Genomic DNA, 14,719 nt, shown 5'->3' with positions numbered 1-14,719 from the left:
AAACCTCTTTTTCTCACTTTCTTTTTCACTGTCCCCACAGCAATCCCCTGCTCTCTGGAATGCGGAGGGAGATCCAGTGCAGCTGCGTGTCAAAGTTCAAACAAAAAACCTTCACAACTTCCATTATATCAATGAATCCCTTATACCCACGAGGGCAGAGACATATTTTTCCTGTTATCCAATTACACACTACGTCAAAAGCGACAAGGTCAGCAAAAGGACAAGGTCACCACTAGGCCAAGGTCATCAAAAGGACAATGTCAACCCAAGGGCACGGTGAGGGGCTAGGTCAAAGGTCACCATCCATAATTTTGACACAATGTGAATCTTATAACTAGTCAGGGTGTTCTGCTCTAATGCAGAAGCTGTCGCCTACCTGTTGGTTTATAAAGCTAAAGGCGGTGACCAGCTTTAAAACCGTTTATTATTCCAGCACTTTTATCACGGATGGATGCGCTTTGATGGACTTCCAAAAAAAAACCTCATTCACTCCCATTATAACGCTTAAAAAAGCCAGGACAACGTTTAATATAACTCTGATTGTTTTCGTCTGAAAGAAGAATGTCATATACACCTAGGATGGCTTCAGGGTGAGTAAATCGTGGGCTAATTTTCCATTTTTGGGTGAACTATTCGTTAAAAACTTTTGAAATAATAATAAATTCCTTCTGTTCCAATATCTGTAAAATATATATTTTAAATAAGAATAAAATATGAGTATAAATAGTTTTATCTGCACTGTCTGTTCTGCATCTTCATGTTCATTAACCATGTGTGAAGCATTAGTTTCACTTCCTGGTTTATTAATCTCTCTCTCTCTCTCTCTCTCTCTCTCTCTCTCTCTCTCTCTCTCTCTCTCTCTCTCTCTCTCTCTCATCTCTCTCTCTCTCTCTCTCTCTCTCTCTCTCTGTCTCTCTCTCTCTCTCTCTCTCTCTCTCTCTCTCTCTCTGTCTCTCTCTCTCTCATCTCTCTCTCTCTCTCTCTCTCTCTCTGTCTCTCTCTCTCTCTCTCTCTCTCTCTCTCTCTCTCTCTCTCTCTCTCTCTCTCTCTCTCTCTCTCTCTCTCTCTCTCTTGTCTCTCTCTCTCAGGGGAAGTGGGCGTCTCTGACACATTCAGCTCTTCATGTTAAACATGTAACCAGGAAATAAACACTCAAAACTCATCTGAACACACACCGAGAGCTTCAGAAGAACTGAATCTACTAACAACAGAGAAGATCATTTAATAAGAGAGAAGAATGAAGATCATCTGGACTTTCACTCTGATGATGATATCCTGGTAAGAGTCTGAACTCAAGTCCTGATCCAACAATCACATCACAGAAGAACACAGATTAAATAATGAATAAAAGTCTTTATCTTCAACTAACATGGTGACATTTCCTTAAAAACCCTTTAAAAATATTCTCACTTTAGTGTGTATTAAAGTGTTGTATTTAATGCTGGTGTGTTGTAGGTGTCTTGAGCTCCATGAGTGTAACAGGATATTCAGGAGGAGGAGTCAACATCACATGCAAATATGATGAAGAATATACAGAGAATAAAAAGTATTTTTGTATAAAAAATCAAGATATCAAGAATGGATGGTGTTCTGACCTCATCAGGACTGATATTAAAGATAAATGGGTTAATTCTGGAAGATTCTCTCTGTATGACGACACAAGTTCAGCAGTCTTCACTGTGACCATCAGAGGACTGAGAGAAGAGGGATTCTGGGACGTACTATTGTGGAGTTGATAAATTTGCAATAGATTTATACACTGAAGTGAATCTGGAGGTTTTAACAGGTGAGAAACTGAGACCCTCAAACTCATGAAGATCTCCACAACATCACGATACTCAACACTGACTGTAATCACTGACGTTCACATGTGAAACTCATAACAGACGTGTTTGTTATTAAATGAAGATGCATGAAGTATCATTACTGACTTCATTCTTTACAAAAATTATCTGTGTTCAACAGGTCAAAAAATCAGCAGTGTGAGAGGATATTCAGGAGGAAGCGTCATTATAAACTACAAATATGAGATGAAACACACAATCATGTGATAGACGTCTGTAAAACCTGCAGCAGATCAGTGTTTTACTGTAATAAACACTAACAGAAGAGCAGAATGGAAACATGACAGACGATTCTCCGTTCATGATGACAGATCTGCAGGACTCTTACTTCTGTTTATCAGAGATCTGAATGAGAACGACTCTGGAAAATACAGAATTACAGTCAAAGTTTCTGAAGATTACAGTTTCTTCTCTGAGTTTGATCTGGACATTAAGACGGGTGAGCTGCTTTCAGTCATTTATGCATTATTGACAGGATCCATGAATATATCTGGTGATTGTAACATCGCTGCACTTTATTTGGATCTTAAACAGATGATTGTTGTGTGAAGAACATCAGTCTAATCAGCTTCTGCTGGAGGATCTGTGAACATCAACTGCAAATACCCACAATCCCACAGTGGTGATGTGAGTTTCTGTGCTGGAGATCTGGAGCTGATCTCTGTGCTAAAGAGACGTCTGTGAAGGAGAGCAGAAGATGGAGGGATGAGGGAAAGATCCAGCTGTATGATGACAGAGAACAGCAGCTCCTGACGGGAAGCATCAGTCATGTGACTGAAGAAGATTCAGAATACTGGTGTGGAGTTCAGTCTGATCAAGGACACAAGATCTTCATCACACGAGTCCTGATCAGCGTTACAGGTACGGGTGCAGATCACTGTATGTTATGAGTCATGTTTCTTAAAAAAATCACAACGGTTTGCAGCTGATTCTGTTCACGCAGGTTTAACCACAGGATTTTAATTTGGATGTTCTTTCTGTTTAGCAAAGCAAAACCACAAACAGTTAAAAAGAGGAAGTATAACAACAAACTACAGTTTGTAGGTTTCTAGTTTATGCAGGTAAAAGTGCAGCTTTGTGTAAAACGATACTGTTCTGAACAATGATAAACTGCACAGCTGTGAGTCCTTCTAACACATTTTTACTACAGTTAACCCCAGTGTAATGTTGCTCATCAGTAACTCTGCTGCACTGTATTATTCAGTGTGAAAACCGCAGCCTTCAGTTCTGGAAACTCAAACTAAAGATTCTGTTTGCTAAGTTCTGTGTTTCAGCAAACATGAATTCTGGGTAATGAATGTGTGAATGAATGACATCAGTAACAAGTATCATGAGAAAAGTGATGTCAAGTTCTGTGTGTGAAAAAAAAAACATCCTTTAGAATTCATTGTTTTATTGTTTTATATACAAAAGTTCCAGAAACATCAACAACACCATCATCATCACCATCATCATCATCACCATCATCTTCATCACCATCATCTTCATCACCATCATCAACATCATCATCATCACCACCATCTTCAACTTCATCTGCTTCTTCTTTCTCATCAGTCAAAACTTCAGCGTTCACTGGTGTTTCCACATCAGCAGGTGATCTTGTGCTGAAATACAAACATGTGGTCATGGGTGAAGCTTGTGAGGAGACCTGACGCCCCTAGTGGTTGAAACATACTATTAGAAATATATTTAAATATATATTAGAAATATATTAATATTTAAATGTAATATTTTATTAATTAAAAGTGTATTTTTAGGACAAACTGGCTGGTACATTCAGCTACACGCACAACTGAGCAAGTGTGGAACAAGACGTTATTTAAAAGGCTTGTGTGAATGTACAATGTTAAACCTGTGAATCCAGTATCATGATCCGGTCAATCCTATTTGAAACGTCCCATGATCTGATCAGATATTTAGCTCAGATGATCAGATTCTCAGATTATTTCTCCTGTGTTTTCAGGCTCTTCTCTGATTGTCCCTCTGGTTCTGGTTCTTCTGGTTCTGATCATCGCTGGACTCTTATTACTGTTTCTCTGTAAGAAGCGTCAATCTCCAGGTAAAAATTCCTTCTTCTTCAGATGCAGAAACGTCTCGGTTACGGATGTAACCCTCGTTCCCTGAGTAGGGAATGGAGACGTTATGTCGAAATGACAATGAAATGGGGTTTGCTTAGAAGCGGGTATAAAAGGAAGGACGCCCGCAATATACAGATATGTTTTTTTCGCTGAGGAGCCAAGACTGAACTCGGCCTGTTCCAGCGGAACAGCGGAAGTGGCAGGGAAGCGGTCATTTCGACGTAACGTCTCGGTTTCCCTACACAGGGAACGAGGGTTACATCCGTAACCGAGACGTTCCCTTTCATAGTCACTTCCAGTTACGTCGAAATTACGACGAAATGGGGTTCCCAGTCCAATCACACACCACCTCGGCTGTCTTCCAGTGCCCTGCGTAAGTCTGAGCTCCCTGTCGTGAGACTAGTACGGACGAAGGACTCCTGCTTAACACGGGAATACCAAGGTACACACTCAAAAAAATGATATGTTGGCTTTACTTAACTTTTTTTTGTAAACAGGTTCCACCGGTTCCACATAACTATGTTTCGTTAAACAAACATAATATGTTCATGTAACTTCAACATCATGGAATTTGGTCATTTTAAGCGACCCAATTAATCTCTGAGCTAATGAGTTAATTAAGTGAATAACTGAGTGATGATTGAGCATTATTGAAGACACCTGATGTTAACAAGCAGAATCTCTGAAGGAGAAAACTGGAATGTTTAAGTCACCATTATGGAGATAAGTATTCGTTTTAGTTGGGCTCTTGACCATTAACTTATTAACTTTAGATTTTGTTTGGTTGCTGTACATGAGTTATAACAGCTGGATGAACAACAAACAAAGGTCATCTGATGGTATTGGTTGTGTTTTAACATAATAATTATTTCACAATCATTTGACCTGAGTCACTGAACTTATATTAACCGAATTTCTGAGTTAAGTTTACCTTATGGATAATAACAGCACTGTCATTGTAGAGCATACTATTTTTAGACTTTTCAATGAAATTCAAATTATCAAATCAAGAAATAAAAAATAAACTTCTTAAAAAAAAATGTTGAGTAGGCACACACAGACATCAAGAATCAGCATATGAATCTCAGCAATGGTGACAAACAGATCATAAGCTCATTATTTATTCATGCAGCAATGCATGATGGGAGCCATGAATGAGTTTTGATTGGTGGCACCCAGAATGCACTGCAACATGCTTTATAATTGTCACATTGGTGAGATTCACAGGCTGATTCCTGATGTCTGTGTGTGCCTACTCAACATATTTTTTAGGAAGTGTCTTTTTTATTTATTGATTTGATCATTTGAATTTCATTGAAAAGTAAAAAAAATAGTATGCTCTACGATGACAGTGCTGTTATTATCCATAAGGTAAACTTAACTCAGAAATTCGGTTTCATATAAGTTCAGTGACTCAGGTCAAATGATTATGAATAACGATATGTTAAAACACAACCAACACCATCAGTTGACCTTTGTTTTATTGTTCATCCGCTGTTATAACTCCATGTACAGCAACCAAACAAAATCTAAAGTTAATAAGTTAATGGTCAAGAGCCCAACTAAAACACACACTTATCTCCATAATGGTGACTTAAACATTCCGGTTTTTCTCCTTAAGAGATTCTGCTTGTTAACATCAGGTGTCTTCAATAATGCTCAAATAAAATCATCACTCAATTATTCACTTAATTAACCTCATTAGCTCAGAGATTAATTGGGTCGCTTAAAATGACCAATTCCATGATGTTGAAGTTACTATGAACATATTATGTTTGTTTAACGAAACATAGTTATGTGGAACCGGTGGAACCTGTTTACAAAAAAAAGTTAAGTAAAGCCAACATATCATTTTTTTGAGTGCACTGGGAAGCATATCTCAGAGAAAAAATATGCAATCAGTGCCTGCCGAAGACTTACAGAATACACATGTGACCGGAAGGGGGGTGCATACGGAGAACACTGGGGTGTCCAGCCCGCAGGGTGGAATATTTTAACCCCAGGGGTGGCAGAGTGGCTTGCCAAGGGAAAGACACATGCTCAGAGAGGCTTACAGTGGAAATACCAACGCATTCTCATCCTTTGGCGTCATATAGGTGACGCCATATGACAAAACGTCGAAATACTACGCACATGGCACCCTTTAGCGTGAATATAACACGCGAAGTGATGGGTAGGTTTAGGTGTGGGGTAGGGTCTGCGTCTCATATTCACGCTAAAGGATGCCAGTCAACTTTATGACGCCTTGGGTTGGGCGTGTTATATTCACACTAAAGGGTGCCATGTGCGTAGTATTTCGACGTTTTGTCATATGGTGTCACCTATATGACGCCAAAGGATGAGAATGGGCTCGAAATACACATGTGGGGGTCACCCAGAGGGGAACCATGCACATGGCGGCACCTAGCCAATCGCGAAAGCTGCCGGAGGCATAACTCTGGCGTTGACGTCAACAGCGCTGGAGGAACTCAGAGCTTGTGAGGCTCACCTGAGGAGAATATCGCACGTATCCAGTCCGTGGAGTGGAATGGCGAGCAAGCAAAGACACCTGAGCGGGTCCTAGTACCGGCTGGTGGAAGCGAGTACATGAGGTGGCTCTACTCGGAGATTATAGAATCTGGCGAATGTGTTGGGTGTCGCCCAGCCTGCAGCTCTGCAGATGTCTGTTAGCGAGGCGCCATGCGCTAGAGCACAAGAGGAAGCCACACTCCGGGTGGAGTGCGCTGTCACACCAAGGCGGAACGGTCGACCTTGCTGCTGGTAAGCCAAAGCAATGGCGTCCACTATCCAGCCTCTGCCTAGAGAGAGCCTTTGCAGACCTGCCGTCTTAGGCCAAAGTATTATCTTGCGTGGAGAAAATAGATTGGGGTGTGGATGAGGGGACTCTCGCTCTATTGAGCTCATAGTCTCGACCGTTACATTGCGATGGTCATGTTCCCGCTGGGAGAACGTGACGCATCCACGAGCGCTATCTGAACATGATCGAAGCCCAAACACGTCAAAACAGCGCTCGTGCCCATCAGCTGAATCTATCAGAATACCGCACTCAGAAATACACAGGCAGATCATCTTTAAAAAGACGTGCCGCGTGCACGCAAGAGAAAAGCCCAGGGAGAAACACACGCGCTGTTCAGTTCAGCAGGCAGGAATGTGAAACTCGCTGGAACTCGCCATCACACCAACACCGACTGGAAGCTGCTCGTCTAGAAGATTCTCAAAGATAGTCAGAGAATAGGCTGCAAGAGTGAAGAGAACTTCTTGGCTCCGAAGCGAAAAAACCATATCTGCACATTGCGGCGTCCTTCCTTTTTATACCCACGCAGGTGGGGGCAGAGTTACGCCATGCAAATTCCGCAGACCCATTGCATTTCCTTGCCATTGGCTCTAAGAGGCTTCTAAGCGAACCCCATTTCGTTGTCATATCGACGTAACCCGAAGTGACTAAAGGGAACTCTGAGTTTAAAACACACAGATTTGTTGATCTTTTTCCACTTTGATTCTGTCACCACCTATTGGCTACAACAAGATGTGAGCAAAATACTGATATTTGATGATGTGTGAAAACATTTACACAAGATATTAGTGTTGAAATGCAGAATAAGGAATTTAGGACGCTTGTTTTTGGCAGGTGAGTGATTCGTCGTCTCAGACTGGACCAGGAAAACAAGTGGTGAGTCCAGTTACTGTATAAAATAAGATGATTTTTTTTAATCATAATGACAATGAATTCTAATGCCTTCAGTCCTTATCTTTATGTCTGTAAATAATTTCTCTGTCTCTCCTCAGGTTTCTCACACTGGTTGTGATTATGAGGAGATTAAAGACACTCACAAACAATTACCCACAAAACCCTCTGATTCTTTTAATACTGTTTATGCCACTGCCCAATTACCCACAAACCCCTCTGATTCTTTTAATACTGTTTATGCCACTGCCCAATTACCCACAAGCCCCTCTGTTTCTTCTAACTGCGTTTACGCTACAGTTGAGAAAGCCACTGGTGACTCTCAGTGCTGCATCACTTCTGTTGAGGATCTGAATTACACAGTGGTGAATTTCCACAAGGAATCTGACTGTCCTGACAGTGTTAGTATCAGGAATAATCAGGATTACAGTGAATACGCTGCTGTCAATCATCTCACTGCTTGACATGGCACATCAGAGAATATACATGAGCTGAACGTTTGAATTGGAAAAAGACATGTTTAAACAATAAGGTAACTGTAAATAATGAAAGGTTAAATAAGAAAAAAGAAGAACTAGGGTCTTTTTTTTACAAGAAAACGTAAAAGGAGGGGCATTTAAGATCAAGAATTTGCTCGTTTAAAGATATGGGCATAAATATATAGTGCAGTTTTATTTTTAATTCCTAAAAAAATATTCTCAAAGGTACAAGCAACAGACTTAAAAAATATTTAAATGTATTAGCCTATGGATCATTCATTTTTATTGCGTAATGTGAGTGATTTTAATCAAAGTAATAGTCTTATTTTAGGGGTTCTTTCGCTTGACCAAGAAAAATCTTTTGATCAAGTTGATCATATATTTTAAAGTATTACAAGAATTTGGGTTTTTACAGTATCTTATACAAAATTGTTGTATTCTAAAGCATTTGTTATGGGTTAAAGCTGGAGGTGAACTGAGTGCGATGTCCAGGGGTATCAGACAATGCTGTCCACTTTCTGGATAGTTATATAGTCTAGTAATTGAACCATTTTTGTGCAGATTAAGGAAATAATTTACTGGTGTTTCAATTCCAGATTTAAAAAGTAAATTTAAAGCATCCTTGTTAGTGTATGCTGATGATGTCACCGTGTTTAGAAAAGGTCAAGATGATGTGAAAGTTTTAACGGAAGTTTTGACGAAACGTTTTTTATGGAAATTATGAAAAAGCATCCTCAGCCAAAGTAAATTGGAGGATAAATGAGGTTTTTATTATTAGTAAGTGGGAAGAAGTAGGACCTCCAAAACTACCATGTGGTTTACTTTAGGGTCAGAGAGGGGATACAAACATTAGTTTTTTTTAGGAAATGAAAATTTTCAGATGAGAAACCTGGAGGGATATGTTAATGGAGCCTTTATTGGAGTTGGTTTGTAAAATACAAAGGACAATCGTGAACCGTTTTTGGAGTGGGACACACTGGATCCATCCTACAGCACTTTATTTACCTGTCCATGCAGGAGGTCAAGGGCTCGTGGATGTGAGAAGTCGGTTGATTTCTTACCAGACACAAGCAGCACAGAAACTTTTATATCACAAAGACTTGACTTGGGCCCATACTGCAAGATTAATTTTGAAGAACGCAGGTGGGCTCGGGTCGGATAAACATTTGTTCATATGGACTTGGGAAAGGTGAGTCTGTCAGAGATTTCTCCCTTCTATAAGTCAATGTTTCAGTCCTAGAAAACAGTTTTTAAAAGTGGATATAGTGATGACACGGGACACTTCAGTCGCCTTACTACTTCAGTAAGCGTATCTGCTGTTTTGAAGCTTAATGGTGTTGTAAAAATCAGACACCACTTGGACGATGATGGGAAACCGGTTGGAATTCTTAAAGAAGTGACAGGATTGAAATCTGAACTTCTTGTTTCAAAAACTGACAGAGGAGATTTTGAGTGTAATTACCAAGTGGGCACAGAGAGTACATTGAAAGGGGTCGATTCGATAGACTTATGAGATACAGATGAAAATTTTCCAAAAATCAGAGTGTCTCTAGTTATACTTGAGGAAACAGTGGATGTAAATATGGACTTAATTTTGTCTTTTGATAGACCTCAGCTGGACTGTTTTGTATCAACATCAACAACATTCTACTATTCTTCAGTTAAAGGGTAACTAAACCCCTGGTCAGAGCCTGACTCCACCCACTGGCAATATTTGAAAAATGCTGGAAAAGTGGGCGGAGCCCAGCGGAGATAGAGGGGATGAACGGATTCTCTATCCTGATCGTTTTCAATACTCGCAATTCCAACTCCTGACTCGCTACAGTGGTTTTGATGAAACAATATGGTTTTTATACTGCCATGGGGTGTGGTAGCTCGTACCATGGGCGTGGTCAGCTGAAACCTGCTTACGTCAGCTCTCACCGCTACCCGTCACGAACTACCGCAAACATCCAGTAGGAAAATTCAACTGCAGTAGCCACCGTTCAACCTGAAGAGGGCAGCACTCAGACGTTTTTACACCATATATTGTAGAATTAAACCACTTTACCAAATGTCAAAAAAGTTACTCGAATCAATGAACAAGCACTAATAAAGCCCCAGTCTTACAGATCATTAACTAAAAAAAGTTGGTTTAGTGTTTAGTTACCCTTTAAGTCACACATCAAGTTTTTCTCAAGAGAATAACAGCTTCAAAGTGGCCAAGTTTGTTAGGATCAGACTTCCTTGTGCGGGACAGAGCCCTGTATAATCCTCCATTAGAGAAGAGAACAGCGGATCTGCATTGGAGGATCGGGGCGATAGCTACTGACAGACATGTGGTGCCCTGGAATACAGCAGTGGGGTGGGGAATTTACATTTTGTAGAATACAAGAAGACTTAGAATTTAATTTTAAATCTTTTTAATTTTCTTGTTTGTTTAAAGAATTTGATGAGGAATTGTCGGAGAAAATATTTTATTGGGGGGTCTAAGTATAGGTATTCTATGAAAAGGATGACATGCTTATTAAATTATTGAGATATTTATATAAGATATAAATGGTGATCAAATAAAAGTTGTTTAATTCTCTCTCTCTCTCCCTCTCTCTCCCTCTCTCTCTCCTCTCTCTCTCTCCCTCTCTCCCTCTCTCTCTGCTCTCTCTCTCTCAGTCTTCTCTCTCTCTCTCTTCTCTCTCTCTCTCTCTCTCTCATCTCTCTCTCTCTCTCTCGTCTCTCTCTCTCTCTCTCTCTCTCTCGTCTCTCTCTCTCATCTCTCTCTCTCTCTCTCTCTCTCTCTCTCTCTCTCTCTCTCTCTCTCAGGGGAAGGGCGTCTCTGACACATTCAGCTCTTCATGTTAAACATGTAACCAGGAAAGAAACACTCAAAACTCATCTGAACACACACCGAGAGCTTCAGAAGAACTGAATCTACTAACAACAGAGAAGATCATTTAATAAGAGAGAAGAATGAAGATCATCTGGACTTTCACTCTGATGATGATTCCTGGTAAGAGTCTGAACTCAGAGTACATCATGGAAAACACCACAGATTTGATCTTTTACTTCAGTTCATGTTGTTGTACTGACTGTTGAAGAAAGTTCAGTTCTGTGTTATTAATTAAATTACATTTCTTTATATTAAAGTGTTTTAATGCTGGTTTGTTGTAGGTGTCTTGAGCTCCGTGAACGTTACAGGATATTCAGGAGGAGGAGTCACGATCAAATGCAAAACTGAGGAAAAATATAAGACAGATGCAAAGCATTTCTGTAAAGGTGAACAGTGGCCAGGATGTTCTGACCTCATCAGGACTAATGTAACATATAAATGGGTTAATTCTGGAAGATTCTCACTGTATGACAACACAAGTTCAGCAGTCTTGAAAGTAACCATCAGACATCTGATAGAGGATTCTGGGAAGTATTACTGTGGAGTTGATAAATCAGGAAAAGATTCCTACACTGAAGTGAATCTGAAGGTTTTAACAGGTGAGAAACTGAGACCCTCAAACTCATGAAGATCTCCACAACATCACGATACTCAACACTGACTGTAATCACTGACGTTCACATGTGTAACTCATAAAAGACGCCATCAATAACATTTTTATCTCCTGATGAAAGATTTACACATAATCTTGAATTACATTCATAAAGGTTGCAGCAAAGTGAGCATAAATGTGTTTATATTGAGAACAAAATGACTAATTATATGGGTTTGTGTTTAACAGGTCAACAAAGCAAATCTTTAAGAGGATATTCAGGAGGAAACGTCAATATAAGCTTTAGATATGAGCAGAAAGACAAGACAAATGTGAAAGTTATAAAAACTAGAGCAGGAAGGAAACATGACATACGATTCTCCCTTCATGATGACATATCTCCAGGACTCGTACGTCTGTTTATCGGAGATCTGAATAAGAACGACTCTGGAGAATACAGAATTACAGTCAAAGTTTCTGAAGATTACAGTTTCTTCTCTGAGTTTGATCTGGACATCGGGGACGGTGAGCTACCCTTAGTCATTTATGCATTTGTTTTTTTGTGTTAGAATTCATGAATATGTTGTTTAATTTTAACATTAATGCACTCGTGAAGAGCATCAGCCTATCTGACCGTTTTATTCTTCATTTCATTTTTAAATGTCCAGTACTTGGACATCTGGACCCAGTTTTAAAACAGCAGCATTAATAGTTGTGTGTGTGGTCATGTCCTATTACTGCAGTGTCTGGTACTGCAGCATGTGGTAATAGTGATCATTTGGACACAGTATTACAGTTGTTAACATTAGTACAGGTGTGGTCATCTGAATGCTGTAGAAGTGCAGGTTTTAGTACTGCTGTGAGTCCTTTTACCACACTTGTACTACAGTTAATGCAGTTTAATGTTGCTCATCAGTAACTCTGCTGCACTGTATTATTCAGAGTGAAACCGCAGGCTTTAGTTCTGGAAACTCAAACTAACAGCTTAAACTTTCCGTTTGCTAAGTGTCTGTGTTTCAGCAAACATGAATTCTGAGTAATGAATGTGTCAAATACATCAATAACACATTAGACACATCTGTGTGTGAAAAAAACAAACATCCTTTAGACATTCATAATTTAATTGTTTTATATAAAGAACCATCACCATCTTCATCAACATCACCACAATCATCTTCATTACCATCTCCACCACCATCATCATCATCTTCATCATCATCGTCATCTGCTTCTTTCTCATCAGTCAAAACTTTGCGGTTCACAGGCGTTTCCAGAACTTCTAGCATCCTATCAGCATCTCCAAAAACATCAGCAGGTGATCTTGTGCTGAAATACAATGTCATCCGTGGTCGAAGCTTTTTGAAGCTAATTTAATATATTTTAAAATAGGCAATATGGTAAAACTAAATAATTAAAATAATCCAATAAGTATTGCTTTACATATAGACCCCTGTTCAGTTGGTAAACATGGTGACGTTTTTTTGTGGGCGGAGCTTAGGTGGAGGCAGAACGATCCCTCTGGCCGCTTCACTAACGCTAGTTTGCAAGTTTTGTTAGCTTGTTTTTACAATGACTGGAGAATGTCCGATTTTATCTTAATGTGCAAGGTCACTCACTGTCCAAGACCGCGATTTGTTATTTTCAAAAGTTAATTTTAATGGACGGAACCAGATTGGCTGACCCGTACACGCTCTCTCAATGGATGGACGATCTGACAGGATTAACGTTAACGCTACCTCTAGTTGAGTGGCCTGACTTCTACACTTAACGTTACCTGATAGAGAAACAGAGCGTAAAGAAAAACTGAGGGCATATAAATCTTTAGATGCCTATAACTATGTGCTGAATGGTCATGTACAAGACTTGTGTGTACGATCCGCAGTTCTGCCTAGCCAGTGCCAGGAAGACGACAATGTAAAGAGTGACATTATGGTGCAATTTTAATGATGTGAATATTTTCACAAAAAAAAAAAATCCAGATTCAGCATATTCATTTTTCAATGATTCTTGCACCCAACAACACAACAAGATGACATTATAATAATAATAATAATAATAATAATTTAAGCTCCTTATTATATATCCGAATCTGTGCTGGTTTGTATTGGCCGCCTCCAGTTTTCCCTTTGTTTTGCCTCCAGCTAGCGCCGTGACGTAACTGTGACGTCGGCTCGAAATGTGTCTATTGAGTTGAATATGTATTTTGGCATGGGCTATCAAGACTACAACAGTCCAACAGCAGTTAATCAACTTCCACTGATTTCTATTCATCTTAATTGATGCGGGTTATAACTTAAGTTCACATAGTTGCCCAAAAATGAAAATTCTGTCATCATATCTCACCCTCCACTTGGGCCAAACCTGTATGAATATCTTTTAGCTGCTGAATACAGAAGAATATATTTTGAAGAAACTTGTTAACCAAACAGTTGCTGGTAGCCATTGAAAACAAATTTTGCTATCTGAGATTGCGGTGCCAGATAGGGTGCGGAATGATGAAGTGTTTAAATAATAACAGCCAATGGTTAAGCAACAAAACCATAAACAGCGCCTGCCTAATTAAATATTCACTTGCTTTGTACAGTGGCAGAAATATGGAAGCTTGTTTCCGCCACAGAATGAAAAATAAAAAAGGTAATTGCGACTTTTTATCTCACAATTCTGACTTTTTTTCTCACAATTGCGAGATATAAAGTCAGAATTGCGTGATATAAAATCGCAATTGCGTGTTATAAAGTCAGAATTGTGAGATATAAAGTCAGAATTTATTGATATAAAGTCGTAATTGCAGGTTATAAAGTCCGAATTGCGTCATATAAAGTCGCAATTGTGTGTTATAAAGTTAGAATTGCGAGATATAAAGTCAGAATTGCGTGATATTAAGTCGAAATTGCGTGTTGTAAAGTCAGAATTGTGAGATATAAACTATTCTGAGGGGAAAAAAGTTAGTCTTTTTCCCCCCTTAGAATTGGCCTGATAACTCGCAATTGCGAGTTTATATCTCACAATTCTAAGAAAAGATGTCAGAATTTCGAGATATAAACTCGCAATTATGTGATATAAAGTCAGAATTGTGAGATATAAACTCGCAATTGTGAGAAAAAAAGTCAGAATTGTGAGATAAAAAGTATTATTTCTCATAATTGCAACTTTATATCTTGCAATTGCGACTTTA

At 39.3% G+C, this 14,719-nt stretch overlaps 1 protein-coding gene across 1 annotated transcript in view; it reads left to right on the top strand.

Annotated features, from left to right (window-relative positions):
- The window catches only part of LOC130105912 (CMRF35-like molecule 3), a 33,073-nt gene extending 24,979 nt beyond the window's left edge, over positions 1 to 8,094 (top strand). The window contains exon 7 of the mRNA XM_056272097.1: positions 7,709 to 8,094. Within this exon, the coding sequence (XP_056128072.1) occupies positions 7,709 to 8,071 (363 nt within the window). The 3' untranslated portion in view covers positions 8,072 to 8,094. The remainder of the gene's footprint in view (positions 1 to 7,708) is intronic.
- The last annotated feature ends 6,625 nt before the right edge of the window (positions 8,095 to 14,719 follow it).

This window comes from Rhinichthys klamathensis, unplaced genomic scaffold (genome assembly GCF_029890125.1).
Source record: "Rhinichthys klamathensis goyatoka isolate OS25496 unplaced genomic scaffold, OSU_Roscu_1.1 h1tg000330l_1, whole genome shotgun sequence".
NCBI lineage: Eukaryota > Metazoa > Chordata > Actinopteri > Cypriniformes > Leuciscidae > Rhinichthys > Rhinichthys klamathensis.
The sequence above is the reverse complement of the archived record's forward strand: the minus strand, read 5'-3'. Positions and strand labels throughout refer to the sequence as shown.